This window comes from Pelodiscus sinensis, chromosome 2 (genome assembly GCF_049634645.1).
Source record: "Pelodiscus sinensis isolate JC-2024 chromosome 2, ASM4963464v1, whole genome shotgun sequence".
NCBI lineage: Eukaryota > Metazoa > Chordata > Testudines > Trionychidae > Pelodiscus > Pelodiscus sinensis.
Window position 1 is genome coordinate 222234371 of NC_134712.1, and position 26382 is coordinate 222260752.

Here is a 26382-nt window from a genome sequence, read left to right on the forward strand (position 1 = left end):
GCAGAGCTGCCTTTCACTCACTTTGCTCAGGGACCCAGCAAATCTGTCGGACCCCCAACTATATCTAACTGAAAGTCCTTCACACATTTGTCAAGCATCAATTATCTGGAAATCCAAGACAAAATACCTGTGATGATCTTTCTCTCTTCTAGTTTTTAGTTTGGTGCTTTTGAAGGAGACGTTCAAACTAGATATGTAAAATCCCATTTAATTGGTTAACTTATAACCAATCAACCAATTAAAGAGGGAGTGCTCTAGCTTAGCTAGGCTGCAGGGTTCCCCTCTCCCTGCAGCTGGAGAGCCCCCCCTGCCTGTGCCCCTCTGGACCTGCTACAGACAGGGCCAGGTCCGGATGCCCAGAGCAGTCCCTGCCTGAAATGTGCCTAGGCCATAATGAACTGGAGCTGGTCTGGACATCCATTAAAGGTAACGCTTACTGGTTAACCTTTCCCATCCCTAGTTAAAACACAGGCCTATTTTCATGCTTAGGAACCTAAGACCTACTCTGCCTGCTATGTAATTTTTAAGTTCGTATGGGACTTGTTTTCTTGGAAATTTGGTTTAGACTTATTTTGCAGGCTTCCCTCCCCCAAAAAACAAACAAAATAAAAAAAACCCACCATTTTTAGAACTTCTGACCTAACCTTTCTTGGTATCTCCAATTACTCTTTCTTACTTAGTTTTCATTGTTGAATCTGTGCTGGTCCCAGGATATTAGAGAGACAAAGTGGGTGAAGTATTCTATTTTATTGGACCAACTTCTTTCAAAGTAAGACACACATTTTCAGGCTTACACAGAACTTTTCTTAAAGTCTGGATAGCTAAGTATGTGGTAGAACAGATTGTTTAACACAAGTATTTTATGTATATTGTAAAAGATCTTTAAGCTGAAATGGCTAGTTAATATCTCTGGAGTCATAGGACCAAAAGGGGAATTAGTGGGTTATAGATAGTTGTAAAAAGCTTAAATTCAGTGAATTTATTAAGACTATGTCTATACTAGCACTTTTGATGGTGAGGCTGTGGAACACCCCCCCCCCAACATAAATTTCACAACAAAAGTGCATGTGTGGATAGCACTATGCCATCTGGAGATGGACTCCTGCCAACTTTGCAACTGCTGCTTGTTGGGCTTTCTTGTCATCATGGAGTCGTACAGCTGTTCCACTGTAAGGTCTCTAATGTAAAACATAGTCAAAGTCAGTGACTTTTAGTGTCTAGCAAAGTTATGAATTTCTGCTCCTAGGATTGCCTTTTGAAGGTGTTTTAAAGGGTTCCTTTAGAGGATGAGGACTGAGAGATCAGAAAAGGAGTGATTGCTTTGTTATTGTCATGGACTGGTGCTGCTTTGTGTTGGTGTGTCCTGGTCTGTGCAAGCTCCTCACAGAGAGGGCACATCAACTCAAAGCGATATGGGACCCTGCTGGTCAGATATAGAGTGAGATGCAAAGCCTGCAGACATATTTTTGGTGCTACAATGATAAACATTCCTTACAATACACCTTTCAAGATTTTTGGGTCCTGTGCATGCCTGTCAGAACATGTGGTGCAGTTCATCCAGTGTACTTAAATATCTATAACCAGGGCTTGACAAATTATGAAAAACCCTACTCGCCGGACAAAAAAGGGATTTCCTCCCCCCCAAAATTTTTTTTTAATGGCATAAATTTCTAATAAGAACAGTAATTACTAATACGTTATTAATAAATATCACCCAAGGTATTAATACATATCTTATAAACCTCTACCTTTTCCCTCTGCTGCCATGTCTCCTTCCCTTGCTCCATCAGCTCCCCTGGTGCCTGCTGCCCCCCATCCCCTCACCCTCCTCTGATGTCCTCACTCCTGCCCTTCTCACTGCTCTCAGCCTTCCTGAGACCTGCCCCCCTCCACCAGCCCTTCTCTCCCCTCCTGTTCCCACTCCTCCAGTAGCCCCACTCTGATCATGTGTGCTACCCCTCCTCATCCCCTCTCCTAACACCTCCCTCTACACACCTGCCCTGCCTCTCTCCTCTGGTGCTGGTCCCTCCCCTACAGGTGTCTGCCCTTCTGCTTCACCCCCAGAATCCCCTGGCACCTGCACCCTATTGGTATCTCCCCCTTCCCTCACTGCCCCTGCCCCCTTTGCCCTTTTTTCCCTGTTACCCACCCCCTCACCACCCTCTGCCCCTGTTCCCTTCATGCCCCTGTGCCCTCACACATGCCTTGCTCCATCCCTGCCTTCCTCATGCCCACCCCTTCTTTCAAGCCTTCTCCCAGCACCTTCCCCTCCCCCCTCTAGTCCCTAATGCCTTTATCCTCTCCTCTCCCAGCATCACCCTATCCCCCCTCCCACTGACACTTCCTCTCCTGCCCTTTTCCTCACTGTCTGCACTTGGCCCCCTGGAATTTGTCTCTCCTGCACCCCTCTCCCTTGGTGCCTTCCCCTTTCTTCTTCTTCTTCTCCTGTCCTCCTCCCCTTAGCACAAGCCCCTTCCCCATATTTTTTCCCTTCCCTTCCCTTCCCTCCGCTCCGCTCCGCTCCGCTCCGCTCCGCTCCGCGCTGCACTGCACTGCACTGCACAGCACAAGCCCTGCCCTTGCCCCTCCCCTACCTGGCTTCTGGCTTCCACTTTGTGGGGTTCCACTTTGCCTTTTTGAATCTGGCGGTCGCTGGCCGTGACGTCAGGATGCCACATCACACTAACGTCCTGGCATCTGCTGGTGTCCCACCCTCTGGCTCTCATCCCAGCTCCTCATGCCAGAGCTGCATGCAGGCAACCCGGCGCTGAGAATTGCCGCACTTCCCCCTCCCCAGCGGCGCTCTGCTCCTCCACTTGCTGGCGGATCGGATGGGGCTGCACCTTCCGTAGTCTTCCCCTGCACTCACCAGCTGGTAAAATGTACTCGCCATGGGCGAGTGTATTTTTCGAGCCCTGTCTATAACAACTATTTGGAAAAAATGAGACAAACCTCTCTACTCTCAAATTTATTTGCACAAAAAAATAAGACAAAAACACCACATCATGCATTGGGTGAACAGTTTTCACAAAGCAATCACTCTATATCTGACCCCTGTTTTCATTCTGAAAGGAAACCTGCACAGCACATTCAGAAGTCCAACCAGGGTACTTAAATTTATGTCTATGCTAGACACTAAAATCATTAACTTAATTAAAACACTGGGTTTATGTTTTAATACAACAGTCTGTACCCATTAACCCCCCTTTTTGTTTTACAGAGGTGTTAATTGGTCACTTCACCTTAAATGGTCTATTACAATAAGTTAATTACTTATGCTGAACAATCTAAGTACCTTTCACAGACCTGAAGAAGAAGCTCTGTTTAAACTTCAAAGCTTTTATTTCACTAACAGGAGTTGGTCTAATGAAAGATATTTCCTCACCTGCCTTGTTTCTCATCCTTGTCAGGATAGGATTTCAGCCAAGGTCTTTGGGGATTTTATGTTAATTTTCTTTTATTAGGGTTGAGATTTCTTACTTTAGCCAACCCTCAGCCTGTGAAATGTACTTAATTACCATTTTTAGTGATGCTTTATTTGATTCAGGTTGCTACTATTAAATACAGGTTTTCTGTGTTATCCGGCATGCTCAGGGATTAGAGGATTATCTAAAAATTCTAGTTATTTGAGGGTCCCATCAACCTAGGAAAAAACAACGGACAATAATAGTAAAACTCAAGTTTTTCATATTGGTAGTTTTGTAGTGTGAGGCAGTTGGTCTTACATTTCTATTTTGAGTTAAAGATGATTAGTACTTAAATAAGAAATGGTTAAGACAATCATGGTAAACCAAGCTAGGCCTGTGCGCCTGAAGATGTGAGAGTATTGTGGTAGGGGGCAATGCTGGTTAACAAAGTTTTCTAGTTAACAGAGTGCCTGATTACAAAGGTTTCACTTTACTGCAAAATGTTGTATGAGTGCAGCTGAGAATAGAGGTCTTATGAATGGCAGAAGCACTACCATACCTAGATGCCAGCCATTATCCAAACTATTTAAATGAATCTTTCAGTATTTTTTATGAACTAGCTGCTCTGAATTACTTAAACTGAACTATGATATATAAACTAGATGAATATTGCTATATAATGCCTTTGTGATGTGTCCTTTGCAAGAAAAATATGCTTTTTTCATAAATACCATTTATAAGTTTTGTGAAAGACTTCTGTTTTATGGGACTAAATACAGAGCAAAACTTCGTTTTTAAAGGAAAATTTACTAAACAAAAATCTTACTTCCATGTGAAAATTGTATTTACTATCTATCATTCTGAGTAGGCCATACGATTACTATAACTGCGGAGGAGAGAAAGAGAGTGCAAAAATATTTTAAATTTGTTTATCTTTATTTATTTGACAGTCACTTTTGCAGTTTGTTAATGGTGCACATCTTTTTCAGGCTCTGTAAGAAAGTATTTAACAGCTATATCAAAACTAATACTGAAGAGGCAATAGATGGGAATGTGCCCAGAGAAAGTGGGTGAGAGTGGAATATGCCCTGAGTACTCTTTGCTGTTCTTTCACTTGCTCAAAATAATATTTGAAACATCAAAAGGGAGCAACATTAAAAAAAGTATGTCAACTTTAAAAATAAATAATTAAAACAATTTATAATAAATTATTTAAAGATTGCTCTGTCAGATTGAGTGACCCTTTCATTTAAAAAGTATTTTTATCATCCTTGACAGCATACCAGCTAAATCTTACTTCTAAGTAACCTCTAAATTTCCTCCATGTATTTTTCTATTTAAAAAGTAATTCATCTTAAGGTCATACAAATGCACTTGTTTGTTTTTTATACTGAACTATATTAGGGATGTAATAGTCTAGTTCAGGGCTGCTCAACTTTGGAAGCCCTGGGGGTTACAATGATACTCTCAGCACATGCCGAGGGCTGCAACTTAAGTGTGATTGCATATATATGCAAACAGTTTTTCACACTGATGGGCATGAATACAAAGATTAAGGCAAGAGTACACAACATACAGGCCCCATTTAAGTCATTTCTGCTGATATTAATAAAATGCAATATTTACCTGATTTCCACACAGGACAGCAGTTTCAATGAGCAATGACAGTGCAGGAATTGAACTACTAAAACGCATATCAACAGAAGACCATTATATTGACTATTTTTTAGTTTTGGCTCCCACCGGCGAGCCATGGGTTGAGCCCCATGTAAACCCAAACTGCACTGCGGGCTGCAAACAAACGGGCCATGGGCCGCATATTGAATAGCCCTGGTCTAGTTGATTAACTGTTTAACCAGTAAGCAAAAGCTTACAGGTAAATGCTATAGATTACATGCATTTCTCCCTGGCAGTAAATTTTTTAGTAGGCTGGCCAGCAGCCTGTCTTAGTCCTGGCTCGCGCTGGGTCTGTGACATACTGCTGCTGCAGCTCTGCATTTAAAGTATATTAGGTGCAAGATGGGCATGCAGCCCGGCTCAGTCCTGGATCGTGCTGTGTTGGAGCTCAGATCCCGCCCTGGTCAGGGGCTGCTGCCTCTATATCAGAGGCAGCGGCATGGGGCGATAGGCAGCCAGTCTGAGAAGGGAGCTGTTCTTTAAACTGGCTCCCCTTGTGGACCAGCTCCTGCCTGATACCCCACGCTACTGCCTTTGATACAGAGGTAGCAGCGTGGAGTGGCAGTGGGCTCCTTGGGAGTGGGGCCGAGTGCACTGGCTCCGGTCCCACCCCTGGGGACTATAAAATAGTCGAGTAACTGATAAGAATTCAGGAGGTTAATCAACTATTAAATTAACCCATATTTAACATCCCTAAACTATATAGAAGTTTTTAATCCACACTATGCCAGTTTGAAGAGCATGTTCTTTGAAGAATGGGAAAAGCTGCTTTTTCTGAAATGTAGGTATTACGAAAAGCCCTTAAAAAGAAAGTAGTAGTGTTTTGAAAAGTAAATTTATAACCAAGGAAAAGAGTTCTGATTGCCATCCCTTTTTAAAAGGCTGCCAACTTCAAACTGTATGCTTGCCAAATTAGCAGATACACAAACTGAAGCAGATAATTTAGGAAGAGCCTCTAGAGATTTTACTTTCCTATAGAATCCTAAGTAGGCTGGATATATTCAATTAAGTGTAAATAGAAAAATAATAGATGGGAAGTGTTTGTGTGTGCATATAAAAATAAAGAAGGATGCATACACACAAGTACATTTACATAGGATTTTGTTGAAGATGAATGAATGTAAGTAGTTGCTGACATAATACAGTAATCTTGAACAGAAGTAAAAGTCTATTTGTTGTATCAAAGGGAAGCTTGGCACTGCCTATCTGAAACTGTTGGATTGACTCTCCTTGAGGTGGCCACATCCATTGTATAATACAGCTTTAAATATCTTGGATTACTCTCATGGGTTGATTTACTCAGATTCTTAGAAGGAAAGGTCAGCCCACATAAATACTTCCAAGAAGGCTTGCACAAATAGTAGCCCTCTCATGCAAGTGTTTATTATTTACTCCCTGATAAAGGTAAGCCAGTACGTCCTGATGCAGCACATGTGTAGGAGACCAGCCAGCTGGGGGCGGAGCTCTTGATGCTTCAAGTACCCTGTGTGGTGTGGCTACTGTGCACCCAGACTATAGCTCTGGTGCTCCAAGCAGCTGGGCAGGGTGGTCCCAGCCACTGTGGCTAGCCCTGGTGTTCAGGCAGCTGGGCAAGTGTGCTCCTCATTGCTTTGAGGATCCAGAGGCCAGACAACCATATGGCCACACTCCCAGCTTTGAGCTCCCCTCCAATCTCCTGTCCTGAGCACCCCCACAACCTACAGCCACCTGCCCTGACTCCTGCATCTCTATACTCTACACACCTTCCACACCCCTGCCCTGAGCCTTCCCGTTCTCCACCCCTGCTTTGACTCATGCATCCCCACACTTCGTGCTCTCCCTCCATCCCACACTTAAATTTCTCACAGGTACTGTCCTATCACAGCCCCTCACCCCCAACCCTCTTCCCTGTCCTTCCCAAGTGTGGGTTGCGATATAACAGTAACTATTAGAATTTTAAGTAACTTTCATCCCTGCACCCAGGATTTTGTACAGACTGGATCATTTCAAATCAGTTAATTTTACCTGAAAATTGATACTCTCAGATTTAGCTAAAAATATATCAACTTTTAACTTTTTAAAATTCCGTTTGGAAACTTCTGCTGAGTTGATGAGATAAATCTGGATATTCTGGATCCACTCAGTAGTAGGGCAAGCTGTCAGTGTTGCATTTATTTGAGTGTTTCCTGGGAAACTGGAGATTTTGAACTTCTGCTGAAGCTGTAAACATAAAAAGCTTGGAGCCATCAGTATAGGATTTTTACTCCCATGGTATCTGCAAGCAGTTAGTTGTAGAAAGTTCCTTTCTCTACTTTGGTGCTCACAAATGCTTTGGATTTATTCTCATTATCTAGCACTGAATGGGCAAAATACGTCCCGTGTGCCAGATGCGGCCCGCCAAGCCATCAGATCTGGCCTGCAGAAGCCTCTACTGTGCTCCTTGCCTGCCCTGCCTCTACTCTGCACTCAGAGCAGCTCTCTGAACACTGTGAGCTCGTGGAGAGGGGAAACGAGGCTTTGCATGCTGGCCCTGCCCCCAGCAAAATCTTGCAGCTCCCATATCTGGAAACTGGCACTCACTTCCAACACAGACCCCCACACCTCCTCCATTAATACCAGTCAAGCCCTTGACTGCTTACCAAATTCTTGGAGTGCCCACCCATTGAAAATTATTGCTCATCCCTGATCTAGCACACATAGGTGGGATCTACTACCACAGGAAGATTAGATGCACCTTTGACCCCTCTAAATCTAAGTGGTACTCCCTCAGTTGTTAGGCCATTTGCCTTAACCTGTCCGTGGGTGGAATCTTATGATTTTCCTACAGTAAGGACCAGCTTTTGGGATAAATAGTAGCATGTGAACGACCATGTTTCTGGAGCAGTTTCAATTGGATCTGAAAACTTCAAGTCTTCTGTTGAGGAGTTGTCACCTGTGTGTGTGTGTGTGTGTGTTTGTGTTGTGTGTGTGTGTGTGTGTGTGTGTACACATTCATTCTTTTCAAAACAAAATGTTGTTGACTCGGCAGTAGGAACAAATTATAACAGAAGCTAAAAGGAGTTTATCACAGCAAATAGTCTATAGGTATATTTATTTTATGTAAAGTAGACAGACCTAATCTATCAGGATATAGCCCTTATTCCAGGCACTTCGCTTTGCTTGTCCACAGTCCCACTTTCTCTTCCACAGTTCTTCAGGAGTAAACCTCTTATCAGTCCATAAGTGCTTTGTCTTGCTGTGTGTGGTCTGGTGAACCAGTTTATGTAGCCCCCCCCCAGAGGGGTTGGGATATGTCTTCAAAGCATTTGGCTCTTGGCATTGTCCTTCAAGTAAGTGGTAATCACGAAAGAGTGTTGTCTCCTTTCCTGCTTACATGCAGTCAGCTCATATTGGACTCAATCCCTGGTAATCATGTAGGCACAACATCATAATAGGCAGCTGGAACATCTGCCATTAATAAAAATATTAAAAGCAACTGATACATCCGTTACATCTATTTTCTTTTTTCTACAACAATATTAAATGAGAATTAGGACCATAATTTGAACAGCTCAGAGATGGAAAAATGCTCATTAACTCTAAGGGGTTTTCAAACTTTTTGCCAGCGTGACTTCATTTTAATTGTTTCCTCAAAAGACTCCTGACAGGATAGAGGATGTCATTTTGAAGAGCAAAATGGCATCCACTGTACAAAATGACTTCATACACCATTCCAATGAAGTCATGCTGCATGAAGGACAGCATTTTGTAGAGTAAAATGGTGCCCTCTGCTTTTCATGACCTCACAGGCACCAGCTAAAGTTATGCCATACAGAGGAACTATTTTGCTGTACAAAATAGCATCCTCTGCATTACACGATTACTATGATGATGTGTTTTGCATGCAACTTCACGCAGTGTGGAGGATGCCATTTTGTGGAATGTCATCCATGCATCATGACTTCATACATGCAGGGTCACGCTGAGCAAAATGATATCCTCTGCACACTAGGGGATTGCGATCCCATCTGCTGATACTGTGATTCTGTTTGGGGTCATGGACTGCAGTTTGGGAATCATCCAGTTCTATACAGTGTGGTGTTCAGTCAGAATGAATAAGTGTATTGGCTGAATATTTTTCCTAAAATGGTCAGTATTGCACTTTAGAGTTAAGACCTATTGGTTAATAGTGGTAAGTCATAGTTCTTTATCTCAGGGATTCTCAAATTTTGTGATACCGCGACCCCCCCTCTAACTTGCTTGCGACCCCTTGGGGGGTTGGGACCCACAGTTTGAGAACCGTGGCTTTAGCTATTGTTTCATGCTAACAGTCTAGTTTTAAAAGGCTGTATAACTGTAAGAATTAAAAACTTTATTTAAAATGAATGATTACATTCTGTAATCAAGTGAGAAATTATCACAGCTTGCAAAGAGTAACTTTTGTGGATGCATGGGTGCTTCTGGTGGTATACATCATAACTATGATCTGTGCACTGTTCAAAAGAAAACATTTTAAAGCTGATTTTTATTTACAGTTTTTATTTCTTCCCTCAAACTTGGAATTTTTTCCAGAGATATTAAAAATCTCTTTCAGAATATAAGCAAACATAGTAATTCACAGTGTTTATTGGAAAAATCCTATAATGGAAAAAGCCTCTGAAATTTATGTTTTGCTCCAAGCATAGCATCCTTGTTTAACTGGGAACTTTGTCCCACTTTATCAGTTTGTTTATTGTCATCACCTCGCTCACTGGAGGCCCAGAGATGGAGGAAAGTTTTAAGCTCCTTCTTCCTTTATCAGTACTAAGAAATGACTGACGCTCTTTTGGATGCTCATGGTGCATACATAGGTTGCTACAATTCAGGCATCTAAAATCTTATTTGGGGTTAGGGAGAGTTCATAGTAATATGTGGCCTCTTGAACTGACTTTGCAAAGTACTGGGCTAGTACCACATGAAGGGAACTTTAATCCTTTGTGTCTCGTCTACAGTACCAAGAGAACAGAACTGAGTGCTAGGGATGTTTGTCTTGAGAGTAGACTTTTAGCCCTGTCAACAAAGGAGAAGTGTAATGTGTTTAGCCCTCTTTACGCTTATAGTTAAGCATTGAATAGTCAGAGTTCTTACGGATAGTGCAGGAAGAATTGAATTATGCTGAACTTGTTAAGAATTTGTAGCTAATATATGGCATTGTTTTGTAAACTTGTTTATAATACAGTTCATTAGTCATTTATCACGTTATAAATAGGGTGACCATTTAATTTGGCCATTAGTTTAAATGATGTTTATGTGCAATAATTAAATGCAATTCAAAGTCTGGAATAGAGAGGACCCGCATCCATATTGAATAGATGTTTTATCATTTGTTTTACTGTGGAAAAACAACTAAAATACTGCTAAGAGAAATTCTTGGCAGTAAAGTAATACAGTAGTTGCTGGATCTTAAGTGTTATGGATTTTGCTAGAACTTAATCTTTCTGTTCATGTAAGTTGTAAACAAAACAAAGGATTGATAACCAAAGTACATTTGAAACGCAAAAAAAATTGTTAGCTGGTGACCTTGCTTTTTCTTAATATATAAATATTGAAGGTCATGTGATACTCATTGGGAGTTGGACTAGCAAGTGATCTCAGGTATTGTGTGAATGATCTTGATGCACCAGGTAGTGTTCCCTCTAAGTGGAGTGAGTTTTGTCTTGTGTGCCAACAGTGAGGTTATGTGCACTGTTTGGATGTGGACCACTGTGACACCCACGCATGGGAGAAGTCCCCTGCCAAAGGAGGAGCTCTGTGCTTCCCCATTCTTGCAGCTCCGGGCAAGGGGGTGTGAGGGTGTGAAGCTGAGGGCAGCAGTGGCATGGATATACATTTGGTGCTTTGGAGATGGGGAGGAAGCTCATAGCTTGTCCTACTAAGGTGATATTAGGCTCTCAGTGTAGCAGATAACTGTTTCCCCTTTGCGCTGGCAGTCTCATGCCACTTTACCCACATTAAGTGAACAAGGCATCCCAAACCTTCTGTGATGCTTTTGAGGCACAATGTCCCTATGCTATAGACAGACAAACTGATGCATGGAGTAGTCAATAAATTGCCTGAAGTCACACAGGAAGTCATCTGGAGAGCTGGGCACAGATAAAAGCAAACTGCAATAGTCCTACCTTCTCTCCTCCAGCTCACTATACATACTACTTCATACACTTGAAGGCTATAATAAAGGACACAGTACAGCACTTAGCTCCAGACTTGCTTATGGTGTGAATTCTTGGGCAGTGATCCATTGATACAGCCGCATATACAGCAAGAGGACTTAAGATCCAGCATTTGTTCTCAACTCTGATCATTTCATTTTTGGTATCTTTCCCTTCTCTGTTTTAAAAATAGTAATGAAGAATCTCTTCAATCCCAACCCCCAGCGGCAGCAACTTGCCCATCCATGGTCCCAATCCCTGGCGGCCGTTCGCCCGCCACGTGGTTCCTCTGGCCCCGGCCGGTCAGAGTGGCATCCAGCCCACCACGCAGCTCCTCTGGCTTGTTGATCAAGCAGCTAGCTGCCTGCTTCCCGTCTCCTGTCCTGCTGCTGCACGGCTCTGCTTAGGAGATGGGTGGGGTAGAAATTTTGTGTGTGTGTGTGTGTGTGTGTGTGTGCGCGCGTGCACAGTTGTGCAGCTTAGAGGGAACTGTGGCACCAAGTGAATGAGATGAATGAATAAAATCATTCTTAGATATGAGGCCTCTCCAATAGTTCTTGTCTAGACTGGGATTTAAGGTGTGGTGTTAGCTAATTATGCCTTTGGAAAGACTAGTGGGGACCATGTGTATGGCTTTATTGGTGCTTGATTCTGTAAAATATTTTAGTTTGCATAGGTTACCTAATGTATGCTAATAACACATCTGAAATTCTAGTCCAAAGACCATAAAAACCATTCTATCCTTAAGTCATAATTTCATTTCTTTAAGTGTCTTTATCTGTTGTATTTTGTTTTAGTTGGTATATTTTCTGTCTTTTTTTTATGTTCACCTCTTCTATACTCACTTTTTTCTTAAAATTGTACTCTCTATATCCGTTATATCTTCTCCCATATTTCCCATTCATTTCCTTTTGCTCCACTTTAGTGTAAGTCATATGTAAGCATTAGTGTTATTTTTCTTCTTTCCTTTAATGTAAAGATATGATATAGTGTAAACAAAGGAGATACTAAAAAATAGATACCAAACAAAAGCTTCTTCTCATCCTCCTCCTGCTGGGGGGAAGAAGATGAATGAGATGAGGAATTAGTAAAATCGTTTCCAGATCTGAGGCCTCTCAAACAGTTCTTGTCTAGTCTAGAATTTAAGGTGTGATATTAGTATGTTAGCAAATTCTGCTTTTTAAAAATCTAGTGGAGACCATCCAAAAGAGGCATTTTGCATTGGGTCCACATTTTAGTATGCCCCAGAACGAAGTGATGTTGCGATCCAGCATGCAGGTTTGCAGTGCCATTTGGGTTTGGCCTGGCCTGGCCTTCCTTGTGTCACAGATGAGTGGCAACCAGGCCAAGCCTGAGTGGTACTCTAGCTCTGTGCACCAGGTCATAATGCCATTTACTGATGTTGGGCTTGTCTACACCTTTGTCAAAATGGCCTTGTGTATCCCTGTGTGCATTTGACATTTTTGTTTTTATGTAATACATTTTAATTTTGGCCGGTCCAGATAAGAGGATGCCTCTATGAAGGATTTCTAGTTAAGAATCATTTTCATTTGTTTATGTAATAGGTAGGGCCCCACCAAATGTATGGGCCATTTTGGTAAATTTCAGGGTGATAGTAGTATCAGCTGTTTAAACCTGAAATTCCCACAGTGTTATAATTGTAGGGGTGCAAATTAAGAGAGATTCTGCTGGCCCTTATTTATAATATAGTTGCAACCTATTGCTAGGACTCTACCAAATTCACAGCCATGCAAATATACTATAGACTGTGAAATCTGGTCTTTTATGTGCTTTACCCTATACTATACAGATTTTACAGTGTTTCTCAAATCGGGGGTCCTGACCCAAAAAGGAATTTTGTGGTGTGCTACAGGGTTATCACAAGGAAGGTTATAATACTGCTCCCCTTACTTTTATATTCCTGGTAGGGGGAGGGAGGAGCACTGCTTTCAGAGCTGGGCCACTGGAGAACAGCAGCTGCTGGCCAGGAGCCCAGACCTGAAGGCAAAGCTGCTAGCAGCAGCAGCACAAAAGTAAAGATGGCATGGTATAGTATTTATACTTTTTTGTCTCTGTTGTTGCTTGCAGAGCTGGGCCTTCAGTCAACAGGTGTTACTCTCTGGCCACCCAGCTTCGGCACAGAAGTAAAGGTGGCATGGTGTGGTACTGCCACCCTAACTTCTGTGCTGATGCTCTTAGGGTGCTACCTTCAGACCTGGGTACCTGGACAACAGCTGCTCCTCTCTGGACACTGAGAGTCTGAAAGAACTCAAATGTGAAATTGTGGAACTATTAATTATGGTTTGTAACCTAGACTTTAAATCTGCTTCTGTACCCAACGACTGGAAGATAGCTAATGTAATGCAATTATTTAAAAATGGCTCTATAGAGGTGATCCCGATATAGAGGGGTCAATAAACATGTGGACAAGGAGGATCCAGTAGATATAGTGTACTTAGATTTCCAGAAAGCCTTTGACAAGGTCCCTCACCAAAGGCTCTTATGTAAATTAAGTTGTCATGGAATAAGAGGGAAGGTCCTTTCATGGATTGAGAACTGGTTAAAAGACAGGAAACAAAGAGTAGGAATAAATGGTAAGTTTTCAGAATGGAGAGGGGTAACTAGTGGTGTTCCCCAAGGGTCAGTCCTATGATCTGGAGAAAGGGGTAAACGGTGAGGTGGCAAAGTTTGCAGACGATACTAAACCGCTCAAGATAGTTAAGACCAAATCAGACTGTGAAGAACTTGAAAAAGATCTCACCAAACTAAGTGACTGGACAACAAAATGGCAAATGCAATTTAATGTGGATAAATGTAAAGTAATGCACATTGGAAAAAATAACCCCAAGTATACATACCATATGATGGGGGCTAATTTAGCTACAACTGATCAGGAAAGAAATCTTGGAGTCATCGTGGATAGTTCTCTGAAGACGTCCACAGAGTGTACAGAGACAGTCAAAAAAATCAAACAGGATGTTAGGAATCATTAAAAAAAGGGATAGAGAATAAAACTAAGAATATCTCATTGCCTTTATATAAATCCATGGTATGCCCACATCTTGAATACTGAGTACAGAGGTGGTCTCCTCATCTAAAAAAAGATATACTGGCATTAGAAAAGGTTCAGAGAAGGACAACTAAGATGATTAGGGGTTTGGAACGGGTCTCTCATGAGGCGAGATTAAAGAGACTAGGACTTTTCAGCTTGGAAAAGAGGAGACGGGGGATATGATAGAGGTCTATAAAATCATGAGTAGTGTGGAAAAAGTGAATAAGGAAAAGTTAGTTATTTGTTCCCATAATATAAGAACTAGGGGCCATTAAATTAATGGGCAGCAGGTTTAAAACAAATAAAAGAAAGTTCTTCTTCACAGAGCGCACAGTCAACCTGTGGAACTCCTTGCCTGAGGAGGTTATGAAGGCTAGGACTGTAACAGGGTTTAAAAGAGAACTAGATAAATTCATGGACGTGAAGTCCATTAATGGCTATTAGTCAGGATGGGTAGGAATGGTGTCCCCAGCCTCTGTTTGTCAGAGGGTGGAGATGGATGGCAGGAGAGAGATGGCTTGATCATTACCTATTCCGTTCATTCCCTCTGGGGCACCTGGCATTGTCCACTGTCAGCAGACAGGATACTGGGCTGGATGGACCTTTGGTCTGACCCAGGATGGCCATTCTTGTGTTCTTATGGCACTTAGTTCTGAAGGCAGTGCAGAAGTAAGGGTAGCAATACCGTGATGCTCTTAAAATAACCTTGCAACCCTCCTGTAACTGCCTTTTGGGTCAGTACCGTCGATTAGAGGAACACTGTGAAATATGTATAGTATAGGGTAAAGCATGTAAAAGACTAGATTTCACAGTGGGCAGACCAGATTTCACAGTCTATAGTACATTTGCATGGCTGTGAATTTGATAGGGTCCTAGCAATAGGTTGCAACTATATTATAAATAAGGGCCAGCAGAATCTCTCTTAATTTGCACTTCCGTAATCAGAACAGCCTAAAATTTGTATTATAAAAAAATCAGTTATTTCACACATTTCCTACCAAAGCTTTAAATAGGAGAAACGATAGTGAAGTTGACTGTAATAAAGCCTTCATTATTTTAGAAAATACATAGTAATATGTGTACTAATATATTGAGTATTTATCTTCTTGGACTGAGCCATTGGTTGACGGATGTCATCTATGACACCTTTGATGAGTAACTAAACCAGTCCTTGATCGGCAGAGCCGATTACAGATGTCACATAAAAAGCCACCAACTGCAGGTGCTATATTCTCTTTTCAAATCCTCCGCTTTTCCTGCAATGCCTGCGTATGCTGACTCTCAAAGCAGTTAAGAGCCAGTACAATGGTTTGTCGCCAGGACAATCTAACCTAAACTAGAGATTCGAGATCATTGGGAGATATGCCGCATGACTTCATATTGGCTTTTAAGATGTCTTTCTAGCACTTATATTGACCACCGATAGAGCGCTTTCCATGAGCAAGCTGGGCATAGAAGACCATCTTTTGGTATCTGTGTATCATCCATCCTCATAACATGACCAATCCAGCGAAACTGTCTGTTCATAAGCATTTCTTCCATGCCCATGACACAATACAGCTTAAGAACCTCCATATTAGGAATTTTGTCCCATCTGTTCACATGGGCAATCTTCCTCAGACAAGCATATGGAACTGATCGAGCTTCAAAACATGGAGACAATATATTGTCCATGACTCCGAGTCATACAGCAGGACATTCAGGACAACTGCCTGATAAACCACTATCTTGGTATGGAGTTTAATACCATGGTCATTCCATAGGCGTTTGGTCAGTTTTCCAAAGGCAGTGCTGGCTTTGGCTAGTCGAGCAGCTATGTCATGATCCACATTTATGCTAGAGGACAGTAGACTTCCCAGGTAGCAGAACTTGATGACAGCCTTAAGGACTATACCAGCAGCCGTAATCACTGGTGTGCTGGGCTCTTTCTAGACAGGCTGAGGCATAACTTCTGTCTTCTTGAGGCTCACTGAAAGTCCAAAACGGTGAGCAGAAGTAACAAAGTGATCAAAAAGCTCCTGTGCATCCTTAACTGAATGAGCCAGCAATGCACAGTAATCGGCAGACAGAAGGTCATAAATAGTTGTAGTAGCCACTTCAGTGCGAGCCTGGAGTCTCCGGAGACTGAAAATACTGCCATCTGTTCGAAACTGAATAAGTATGCCCAACGTGCAGTCTTTAAAAGCAGCTAATAGCATCATTGAAAAGTAGATGTTGAACAGGATAGGAGCAAGGACATATCCTTGCTTTGTACCATTTGATATTTCAAAAGGTGCTGATGTGTCTCCATTGTCAAGGACGCGACCAAGCATGCCATCGTGGAGAGACCAAACAATGTTGATAAATTCTTCAGAATAACCAATTCATCCAAGTATTTTCCAGAGCCCATTTCTGTTGACCGTGTCGAACATCTTGGTCAAGTAGATGAAAATCAGATAGAGGTCCTGATGTTGCTTTCTACATTTCTCTTATATCCTTCTGCTGTAAATATCATATCAGCAGTGTCTCAACCGGGACGAAATCCGCTTTCAGGGATAATACCATTTTTAAACACATGTAGTGAGAATTGATTGTAAAGGATGCAGGCCAGGATCTTACCAGCTATAGAGAGCAGAGAGATGCCCCGATGGTCATCACAAGATGCATGGTTACCTTTCCTCTTATATATATGTACAATCAAGGCATCTTTGAAGTCCTGGGGGACTAGCTCCTTTTCCTAAATGGTGCTAAGTAAATGGGTGAGATGGTACATCAGCTGGCCACCAGCAGCTTTATAAATTTCTGATGGAATTGCATCACTGCCAGGTGCCTTTCCAGATTTTATCTGTTTAACAGCTTTTTGTACCTCATCGAGAGTTGGTGGTATATCCAGCTGTAAATCATTAGCCCACTGAGAAAACTCTTCAAGAAGGCTGCTATCAAAAGTCAAGGTCTTATTCAATACTTTGTGGAAATGTTCAGCCCAGCGGTCAAAGATTTTAGCACTATCCGTTCTTCGTTGAGTAGTGTCCCCATGAGTGCTCCACTAAAGGTGTTGGGCTCGTCCCAGTCTGGAGAGTTTTCATTAGCACCCCCACCCCCCGGAGCGCGCATGCGGAGACACCATCTTGTGCCGTTCTCGCCCTTTCTGCAACGCACGGTCTGGCCTGCCAGTTCCTCCTAACCATCCACGGCTGCAGATGGAGTTGGGATGAGCTCCTTCCTCCGTCCTGAGGAGAAAAATAGAAAAGCTGTTAGAGAGTAGAAAGTTTGTTTGTTGTCCCAGTTTGCCCCCGTCCTTATAGTTTAGTTAGTTCACTTCGTTCCAGTTTAAAAAAAAAAAAAGGAAAAAAAGAATAGTTCTTATATACATAGTTCTTCAGTCTCATGACTAACTTCATAGAGTCTGTACCAGACTTTGCTGGCATCATGCCCAGATCCCCTGTGTTTAAAAAGTGTGCCTCATGTTGGGACGCCATGCTGGCATCGGATGGCCATTCCTGTTGTATAAAGTGCTTGGGGGAAGGCCACATCCCCCAAAAGTGCGCACATTGTTTAAAACTAAAGGCCCGCGCAAGGTGGGACAGGGAAATGCAGCTAAAAATGCTGTTGTTTAACAAGGCATTACAGCCGGCGTCAGCAGACCGGTCAACGGATGAAACTGCTGTGGCGCGTAAGTCACATGACAAGAAGAGCTCTGCTCCCGCCAGGAGTGTTAGTGCAGGAGACGCACTGAAGCATGTCTGGGTTGATGCCCAAGCATGCGGCAGTCAAGGCATCTAAAGGCCGTAGTACCTCCGCGCCGAGTCTCACTATTACATCTATGCTGGTGCTGGCAGCATGCAAGGCACCACGACCTGAATCTGCAGTGGCGACCACCGACTCAACCACGTGCCACTCCAAGATTGGAGACCCCGGCACTGAAGCGGATGGCACCGCCTCTTTCTCCATCGGCACCGGCCTCGTCTGCACCAGGTCCAGCTTTACTACCAGCGGTGGCATTACCCACACCGGCACCGCTAACTCCACCTTGATGCCGACAGGGGTTGGAACCGAGATCCTTTGACTCCGCACCTAATAGCCCCGTAGTCACAGCTCCGCCTTCTTCGCATGCCTCCACAGTACCAACTAAGGCACAACGGAAAACAAGTCACGTGCGCACACCAACGCCCAGTCTGAGATGGCTGTTTTTTCTCCAGAGCCTTCTCCTCCACCTCCCCATAGCTCAGGAAATCACTGCCATACTCACTACATCTCACCTCCACGAGGACATTTCACATCCCCACGTTGGTCCCGCGCCCCTCCACGTCATTACAGGTCCTATCGCTCTCGTTCACCCTCGTACTACACAGTGCAATCCGGGTCACTGGTGTCTCCAACTCCCTTACGGTATTCTCACTACTACAGGAGAGCAGGCTCCTATTCTCCAAGGCATTCCCCTGACGATTATCACCATCGTATCCAGTGTTACACTTATTACTACCGTGAATGTCTAGTCTCGTGTAGTACAGTGCACTCACCATCCAGATCACCCAGACCAGCTCAATCCCAATCACCATACCATTTGGCTTGGAGCATTCCGCTTCCTCAACAAGCTCCTCCGACACCCACGGGTGCTGCACCCTATACTTCTAGCCACCATGAGGGGGATGACAGTCCCTACTCGAGAGCAACAGCACATGTACTCCCCCAGAGATCAATTGTCCTCCTCACTGGACAATGCAATTTTTCAGGGCGACTCTTTTCCTGCAGACGATTAGAAGCAGTTCCAGGAGCTGTTGAAAAGGGTAGCCCAATCTCAGGAACTACACACAACAGATAAGCCACAGAAGCAACACCGTCTCCTGAAAAATTTACAGCAGTCCTAGTAATTTAAATTGGCTCTACCTGTCGACGAAGCCATCCTGGAAATTGTCAATGATATCTGGCAAACTCCAGCTTCTGCGCCACCTACCAATAAGCATGCAGACAAGAAATATTTTGTTGCCACTAAAGACACAGAATTCTTATTTACGCCTCCTCAGCCAAATTCCATAGTTATGGATGCGGCACAACAAAGGTCAAAGACAGCGCAAGGCAGGAATGCAGATCTTGATAAGGATGCCAAACTCCTGGACTTGTTGGGCAGAAAAGTCTATTCTTCTCCCATGGCAACGCTTAGGATGGCTAATTATGTGTCTCAACTTGCCAATTATGATTTCAACAATTACTCCAAGCTTGTCACCCTCATGGAGTACTAGCCTGACGCTAAGAGACAAATCTTGAAAGCCGTGGTGCAGGAAGGCTACACAGCTGCCCATACAGCACTGCAAATCACCCTTGACATTATTGACATGGTCTCTTGGATTTAAGTGAGGCAGGCTTGTGAGTTCCAACCCCACTCTCTCTTCTTACTCCGACAATTGTGCACAGGCACAGAAACTATGACATGTACACTGGAGGGAGAGAGAGCGCAGGTTTGAGATTGGAGTTACCTTCTCTGATGCGCCTAAAAAGGCTTAGCGAGCTCAGTCTGCCCTGGTTTGGAGTCAGAGTTTCCCTTCTCCTAGGTACTGTTGGTCCCCAGCACCTTATTCCATATTATTTGGTGCAACCCCTCGGGATCACTCCATGGAGGGCTTCTTCAATCTGCCACCCTGAGGACGTGCCTTCAATGCTGAAACATCCCAGTGCGAGGTGAGTATTTATAATTACAATTGCAAATACACTTATCAAATAATGAAATACATTTTGATGGATTATTTTTGTTCTTTTTGATTATTCACTTGATTTGCAAAATTCAATACATTGTTATGGGTCTCTGTAATTACAGTGCATTTGGTGAGATTTTGTAATGACATTTTTAGAAATCTGCTTTAAATCTGAATATTTCGTTGGTTTTTGATATGTGTTTAGGATGCTGAATTAAACTCAGTTTAAATACAGTTCCAGCTAGACTAGTTTCTATCCAGGTGGTTGTAAAGCTGTGCTGTTAGATTCATATTTAAATAAAAACAGTGTTTAATACCTTTATTAAACTTGGTCAAAGGTCTCTGAATCCCAGGTAGTCTTGGAGACTTGTGAGACTTTCCGAAAATTATTTCCACTTGTATGCAGCACTTTTTTTGGTTTAAAAAAAAAAAAAAGTGCCAGTACTCTAGGGGAAAAGTTGTTGAGCTCTGACTAGAGGTGCTGGTACTGTGTCAGAAGGTGCCAGTACTGAGTACCGGGCAGTACCATCACAAAAAAAGCACTGCTAGTACGTCAGAATGCATTACAAGTGTTTTACATTTTATCTTTAAACAGGAAGCTCTTTTGGACATGAATTAGGCTATCTACATGTATAGACAGTACCTAGATACTGATACTGGTTGTAATTTCTAAGTGCTACCACAATTCTGCTACCAATAATTATACATATACGCAAACATATGAGAATGATTTGAATGAATGATCACTAGGGATGTCAAAAGGTAGTCGACCACACAATTTACTGATAAACTTCAACATAGTTAATCCTACCTTCATTCCCCTCCCCTTACTGTCTCTGTATCAGGCGTGTGCAGGCTCCTGTGGAGCTGCTTGTCCCCACTGCTTCACACTGCCTCCCACAGTGGCAGCAGCGCGCATGGGTCAGGCGGGAGCCGGCACGGGCAGGGAGTCGGTTTTTAAACTAGTTCTCCATGTGTGTCAGGTGCATGGAGCCACCTGCCTTCCTTGCTGCCTTCCACAAAGGCAGCGGTGGGCACATGCAGGAGCTAGCACGTGCGGGGAGCTGGCTTATAAGATGGCTTCTCCTGCGAACACTAGCTCCTACCTGCCCTCCCATGTGTAAACCTTGTAACCACTAAAATTTCAAGTGGTTTACATGTTTACACAAAGACCCAAGAGTTAACATCCTGAATGAACACAAGCATAGGATATTCAGAAAATCTTGAGTTCTAATCATGTGTTAGTCTTTGCCTATTATCTGTTAAGACAAGTTGCTTAATTTCTGTGCCTCAGTAGTCCCCGTAGTTAAAGTTGGGATAATACTGAATTAGGATAATATAGAGGTAGTGTATAGACTTGGTTAATTTAATGTTTGTACAGTACTTAGGACAGGTAAAGTGCCGTGCAAATCCTAAACAGTGTATATAGTAATCTGCTTTGGAAAATTGTGATTAGGCTGTGTAAAGGAGTCCTCAAGTAAGCCTGAATACAAGATTGAGAAAATCAGTTGGTCTTTCTAGCACACGATATAAAATGCTTCCTTTGAGTAACACAAAAATACTTTGGGTACTTTATATGATATGTTAATACTTTTCTTTTCTTTAATAGACATGCTATATTTGTGATGAACAAGGCAGAGAAAGCAAAGCAGCAACTGGTGCTTGCATGACATGTAACAAACATGGATGTCGACAAGCTTTCCATGTAACATGGTAAGTGTATATTATTGTGTAATGTGCCAGAATTCTTGTTTTTAAAGAAAACTGGAGAACGCAGTACCAAAATGAACAGTTTATTCCTGGAATTTCTGAGGCACTGAATACTGTGGCATCTGAGAGGCCAGGCTTAATGCTGGATTGTTTCTCATTGAAATAAATGCCATTTTTTCATCGCTAAATATGAAAAATTTAATAGGGAAACATTACATGCCATAAACACATTTTAGTGGCCAGGATCAACCTGTGTTTTATAGGATGCTAGAAATGATGCAATACTTAGTTCAGGAGGTACAGATAGCAATATTCTTCATTCATAGGGATTTCAGCTAAACACAAGTCTATTTTAGTTTCCACAGACTTTACATTTTATTCATAGAATCATAGAATACTAGGACTGGAAGGGACCTCAAGAGGTCATCGAGTCCAGTCCCCTGGCCTCATGGCAGGACCAAATGCTGTCTAGACCATCCCTGATAGACATTTATCTAACCTACTCTTAAATATCTCCACAGATGGAGATTCCACAACCTCCCTGGGAAATTTATTTCAGTGTTTGACTACCCTGACAGTTAGGAACTTTTTCCTAATATCCAACCTAAACCTCCCTTGCTGCAGTTTAAGCCCATTGCTTCTTGTCCTACCCTCAGAGGCCAAGATGAACAAGTTTTCTCCCTCCTCCTTATGACACCCTTTTAGATACCTGAAAACTGCTATCATGTCCCCCCTCAATCTTTTCTTTTCTAAACTAAACAAACCCAATTCTTTCAGCCTTCCTTCATAGGTCATGTTCTCTAGACCTTTAATCATTCTTGTTGCTCTTCTCTGGAACCTTTCCAATTTCTCCACATCTTTCTTGAAATGCGGTGCCAGAACTGGACACAAGACTCCAACTGAGGCCTAACTAGCGCAGAGTAGAGTGGAAGAATGACTTCTCATGTCTTGCTCACAACACACCTGTTAATGCATCCCAGAACCATGTTTGCTTTTTTTGCAACAGCATCACACTGCGGACTCATAGTCAGCTTGTGGTCCACTATAACCCCTAGATGGCTTTCTGCCGTACTCCTTCCTAGACAGTCGCTTCCCATTCTTTATGTGTGAAACGGATTGTTTCTTCCTAAGTGGAGCACTTTGCATTTGTCTTTATTAAACTTCATCCTGTTTACCTCAGACCATTTCTCCAATTTGTCCAGATCATTTTGAATTATGACCCTATCCTCCAGAGCAGTCGCAACCCCTCCCAGCTTAGTATCATCTGCAAACTTAATAAGCATACTTTCTGTGCCAATATTTAAATTGTTGATGAAAATATTGAACAGAGCTGGTCCCAAAACAGGCCCCTGCAGAACCCCACTTGTTATACCTTTCCAGCAGGATTGTGAACCATTAATAACTACTCTCTGAGTATGGTTATCCAGCCAATTATGCACCCACCTTGTAGTAGCCCCATCTAAGTTGTATTTGCCTAGTTTATTTATAAGAATATCATGTGAGACCGTATCAAACGCCTTATTAAAGTCTAGGTATACCACATTCACCGCTTCTCCCTTATCCACAAGACTCGTTATCCTACCAAAGAAAGCAATCAGATTGTTTTGACATGATTTGTTCTTTACAAATCCATACTGGCTGTTCCCTATCATCTTGCCACCTTCCAATTGCTTACAGAAGATTTCCTTAATTACTTGCTCCATTATCTTCCCTGGCACAGAAGTTGAACTAACTGGTCTGTAGTTTCCTGGGTTGTTCTTATTTCCCTTTTTATAAATGGGAACTATATTATTGTGGGAACACTGGAATTTATCAGTGTCGTAGCTTACTGGTCTCAGCTCAGATGTACCTTGTCTGTTAGTTTCAGCTAAGTCCATAGATGTCAGTTCACACCTGATTAATCCTTCTAGGTCACATGGCTTCATGTACTTACACGATACCCTTCACGAAATTTTGCCATTGTGTCTGTAGAGTTGGATATGGATAGGGTATATGCTGGGCAAATACTAGCTTGTCAAATTAGTTTTGACTCCCCATCTTTTGTTCTGAGGACAAGTGTCTCTCATGGTGGGAGGAAAATGAAGTTGGTTGTATGTGGGGAGGAGAGGAGACTCTTTGATCCTCTTCCACATACAAAGACACTGATCCCAGATGATATTCCTTAATAGGGTGAGAAGCCCCTCTGAATGAATATTTAACAAAAAGTACATGGACTCCCCAGCAATTCCAGTTGAACACAAATCTTATGGAGCTACTATTTATTCGAACTCTGCAAGTCCAAATCATGCTGGACCACCTTAGAACAGTGTTCTGGATTGACAAACAAGGGGGAGCAACGTCCTACCTTCTTTGTAATCTTTCAATCTTCAGAATTAATGTATTTGCCACCAGGTCATCCTCTTAGCAGTGCATTTACCAGGACATTCAAGTTGACAGACATTCTCTCTACGGCCCCAAGGGCCTTCTCAAGGGTGCTGGCAGTTGTCACAGCGTACCTGAGGAAACAAAGTGTTATCATATTTCCTTACCTAGGTGACTGCCTCCTCAAGTCGTGCTCACACAATGATTCCTGCCATTTTCTGTCAATCACAAGACACCTATTCTGATACCTGGGTCTTCAGGTGAACGAAGCCAAATCGACACTCTTTCCTACACAAAAAATACAGTTTATAAGAGCATGCCTTGATTTGACAATGGCCACCACATGCCTATCTACAGACTGTTTTCAAAAAATTGTAGCCTTGATAAATACCTTACGATTCAGATCCTGTACAACAGCACTTGAATGCCTTCGGCTGTTGGGGCATATGGCAGCATGCAGTTCCATAGTCGGCAACGCTCGTCTACACATGAGATGCTTACAGAGCTGGCTGGGACAGGTGTACAAACCCAATGTCCATCTGGTATTCAAATCCCTTGCTTTTCCAGGGATAGTAAAGGAATCCTTACACTGGTGGCCGAGCCCTCGGAACCTGTGTTCCAGAGTCACCTTCCACCTATCAGAACCATCCGTCTCCATGACAACAGATGTATCTCATAGAGGATGGGATGCCCATCTATGTTGTCATACCTGTCAGGGCCTGTGGTCCAACTTGCACCTAAATGTTCTAGAACTGCGGGCAGTCAGGAATGCATACGTCAAATTCCTCCCTTTTATCGCCCACAGACTCATTAGACTGTACACAGACAATATCACAGCAATGTTTTACATAAATTGTCAGGGCATAGCCCGATCTTCTGTACTCTGCACAGACCTCAAAGAACTTTGGAACTGGTGCCTGAAATACAACACAGTTATCACTGCAGTGTCTCTTCCAGGTGCCCTGAATACAATGGCAGATGCACTCAGCAGAGCCCTCCTGGTCGAACACGAGTGGTAAATGAACCTGCACATACTGTTGGACATCTTCCACCGATGGGGTCACTCTACCACAGACCTGTTTGCAACGCAGTCCAACAGTCAGTGCTCCTTATTCTGTTTCAGGGCAGGGTTAGGCAAGTATCACATATTCTACGCATTTCCTCCAGTACCCTTATTGAACAGGGTAGTTCACAAGATAAGGAGGGACAGGGCTCATCTCATAGCACCAACATGGCCACGAGAGCTATGGTTTCCCTTCGTAGCGGCGATGTCCTGTGCCCCACCAATCCACTTAGGTTGTATCATGGATCTCCTTCTTCACCCGGGCTCCAAAGATGCCCATCCAAACCTCCACTTACTACACCTGAAGGCATGGGTCCTGGATGGTTCTCTGTCCTAGAGTTGACCTGCTCTCAGCAAGTACAAATGGTTCTTCTACACCAGTGGTCCCCAATCTTTTTGTGGCCAATATCCCATTCATGTTTTCAGAAGAGTGTGGTGGGCGCCAACAGTTTTTCAAGACTTATTTTGTAGATGTACATTAAATAATATGAAAAACATTATATTTAATTTTACATAATATATGACTCCATAAGATAAAAAAGGTAATTTTACATGTAAAGGTATTAATTAAATTATTCAGCAATTATTCCCCCCCCCCCTTTGGAGAAAAAAAATATAAAAAAGCCGTCAAATGTGCAAATTGAAGGCTATTTTCATATTAAATGTGAATTGGTTAAATTTGGTAGACACTTTAATTTAGTTGGATAATTTTTATTTTAATTATATTGCAATTCATTTTTAAACAAAATTCTGCATTAATAAAAAGGGGAGGGATGTCCAAATGTTGAGCACAAAAAGCACCCTTCTCCCCTACCCCCCCCCCCCAAACATTATGGCACCTTTAAATCTCACTTCCCCATCCCCACCATCTGCTGCCATGTTTCCTATCCTTGCTCCATCAGCTCCCCGGTGCCTGCTGCCCCCCCAACCTCTTACCCTCCTCTGCTGTCCTGACTCCTGCCCTTCTCACTGCCCTCAGCCCTCCTGAGACCTGCCCACCTCCACCAGCCCTTCTCTCCCCCCTGTGCCCACTCCTCCAGTAGCCCCACTCTGATCATGTGAGCTACCCACTCTCCTAACGCCTCCTTCTACACGCATGCCCTTCCTCTCTCCTCTGATGCTCGTCCTTCCCCTGCAGGTGTCTGCCCTTCTGCTTCACCCCCAGAATCCCCTGACACCTGCACCTTCCCTTAGCCCTGCACTCTCCTGGTGCCTCTCACTGCCCCTGCCCCTTTTGCCCTCTTTTTCCCTGATGCCCATCCCCTCACCACCATCTGCCCCCGTTCTCCTCATGCCC

The 26382-nt window shown here is 43.0% G+C and overlaps 1 protein-coding gene and 1 long non-coding RNA gene across 9 annotated transcripts in view; one reads left to right on the forward strand and one right to left on the reverse strand.

The window, feature by feature from the left end:
- The window catches only part of MLLT10 (MLLT10 histone lysine methyltransferase DOT1L cofactor), a 310090-nt gene that overhangs the window by 80272 nt on the left and 203436 nt on the right, over positions 1-26382 (forward strand). For all 7 annotated transcript variants that reach the window (XM_075922496.1, XM_075922495.1, XM_075922498.1 and 4 more), the window contains one exon: positions 21561-21664. In XM_075922496.1, coding sequence (XP_075778611.1) covers positions 21561-21664 — 104 coding nt within the window. The remainder of the gene's footprint in view (positions 1-21560; positions 21665-26382) is intronic.
- On the reverse strand, positions 17355-24551 carry LOC142827357 (uncharacterized). Of its 2 annotated transcripts, XR_012902067.1 has the most exons (5): positions 24414-24544; positions 24271-24310; positions 24006-24156; positions 19736-19917; positions 17355-17491 (listed from the first exon to the last, which is right to left on the reverse strand). It is a non-coding gene; the product is annotated as an uncharacterized LOC142827357 (long non-coding RNA). The 2 variants fall into 2 exon arrangements; XR_012902068.1 differs by lacking the exon at positions 24271-24310 and having other exon boundaries at positions 24414-24551.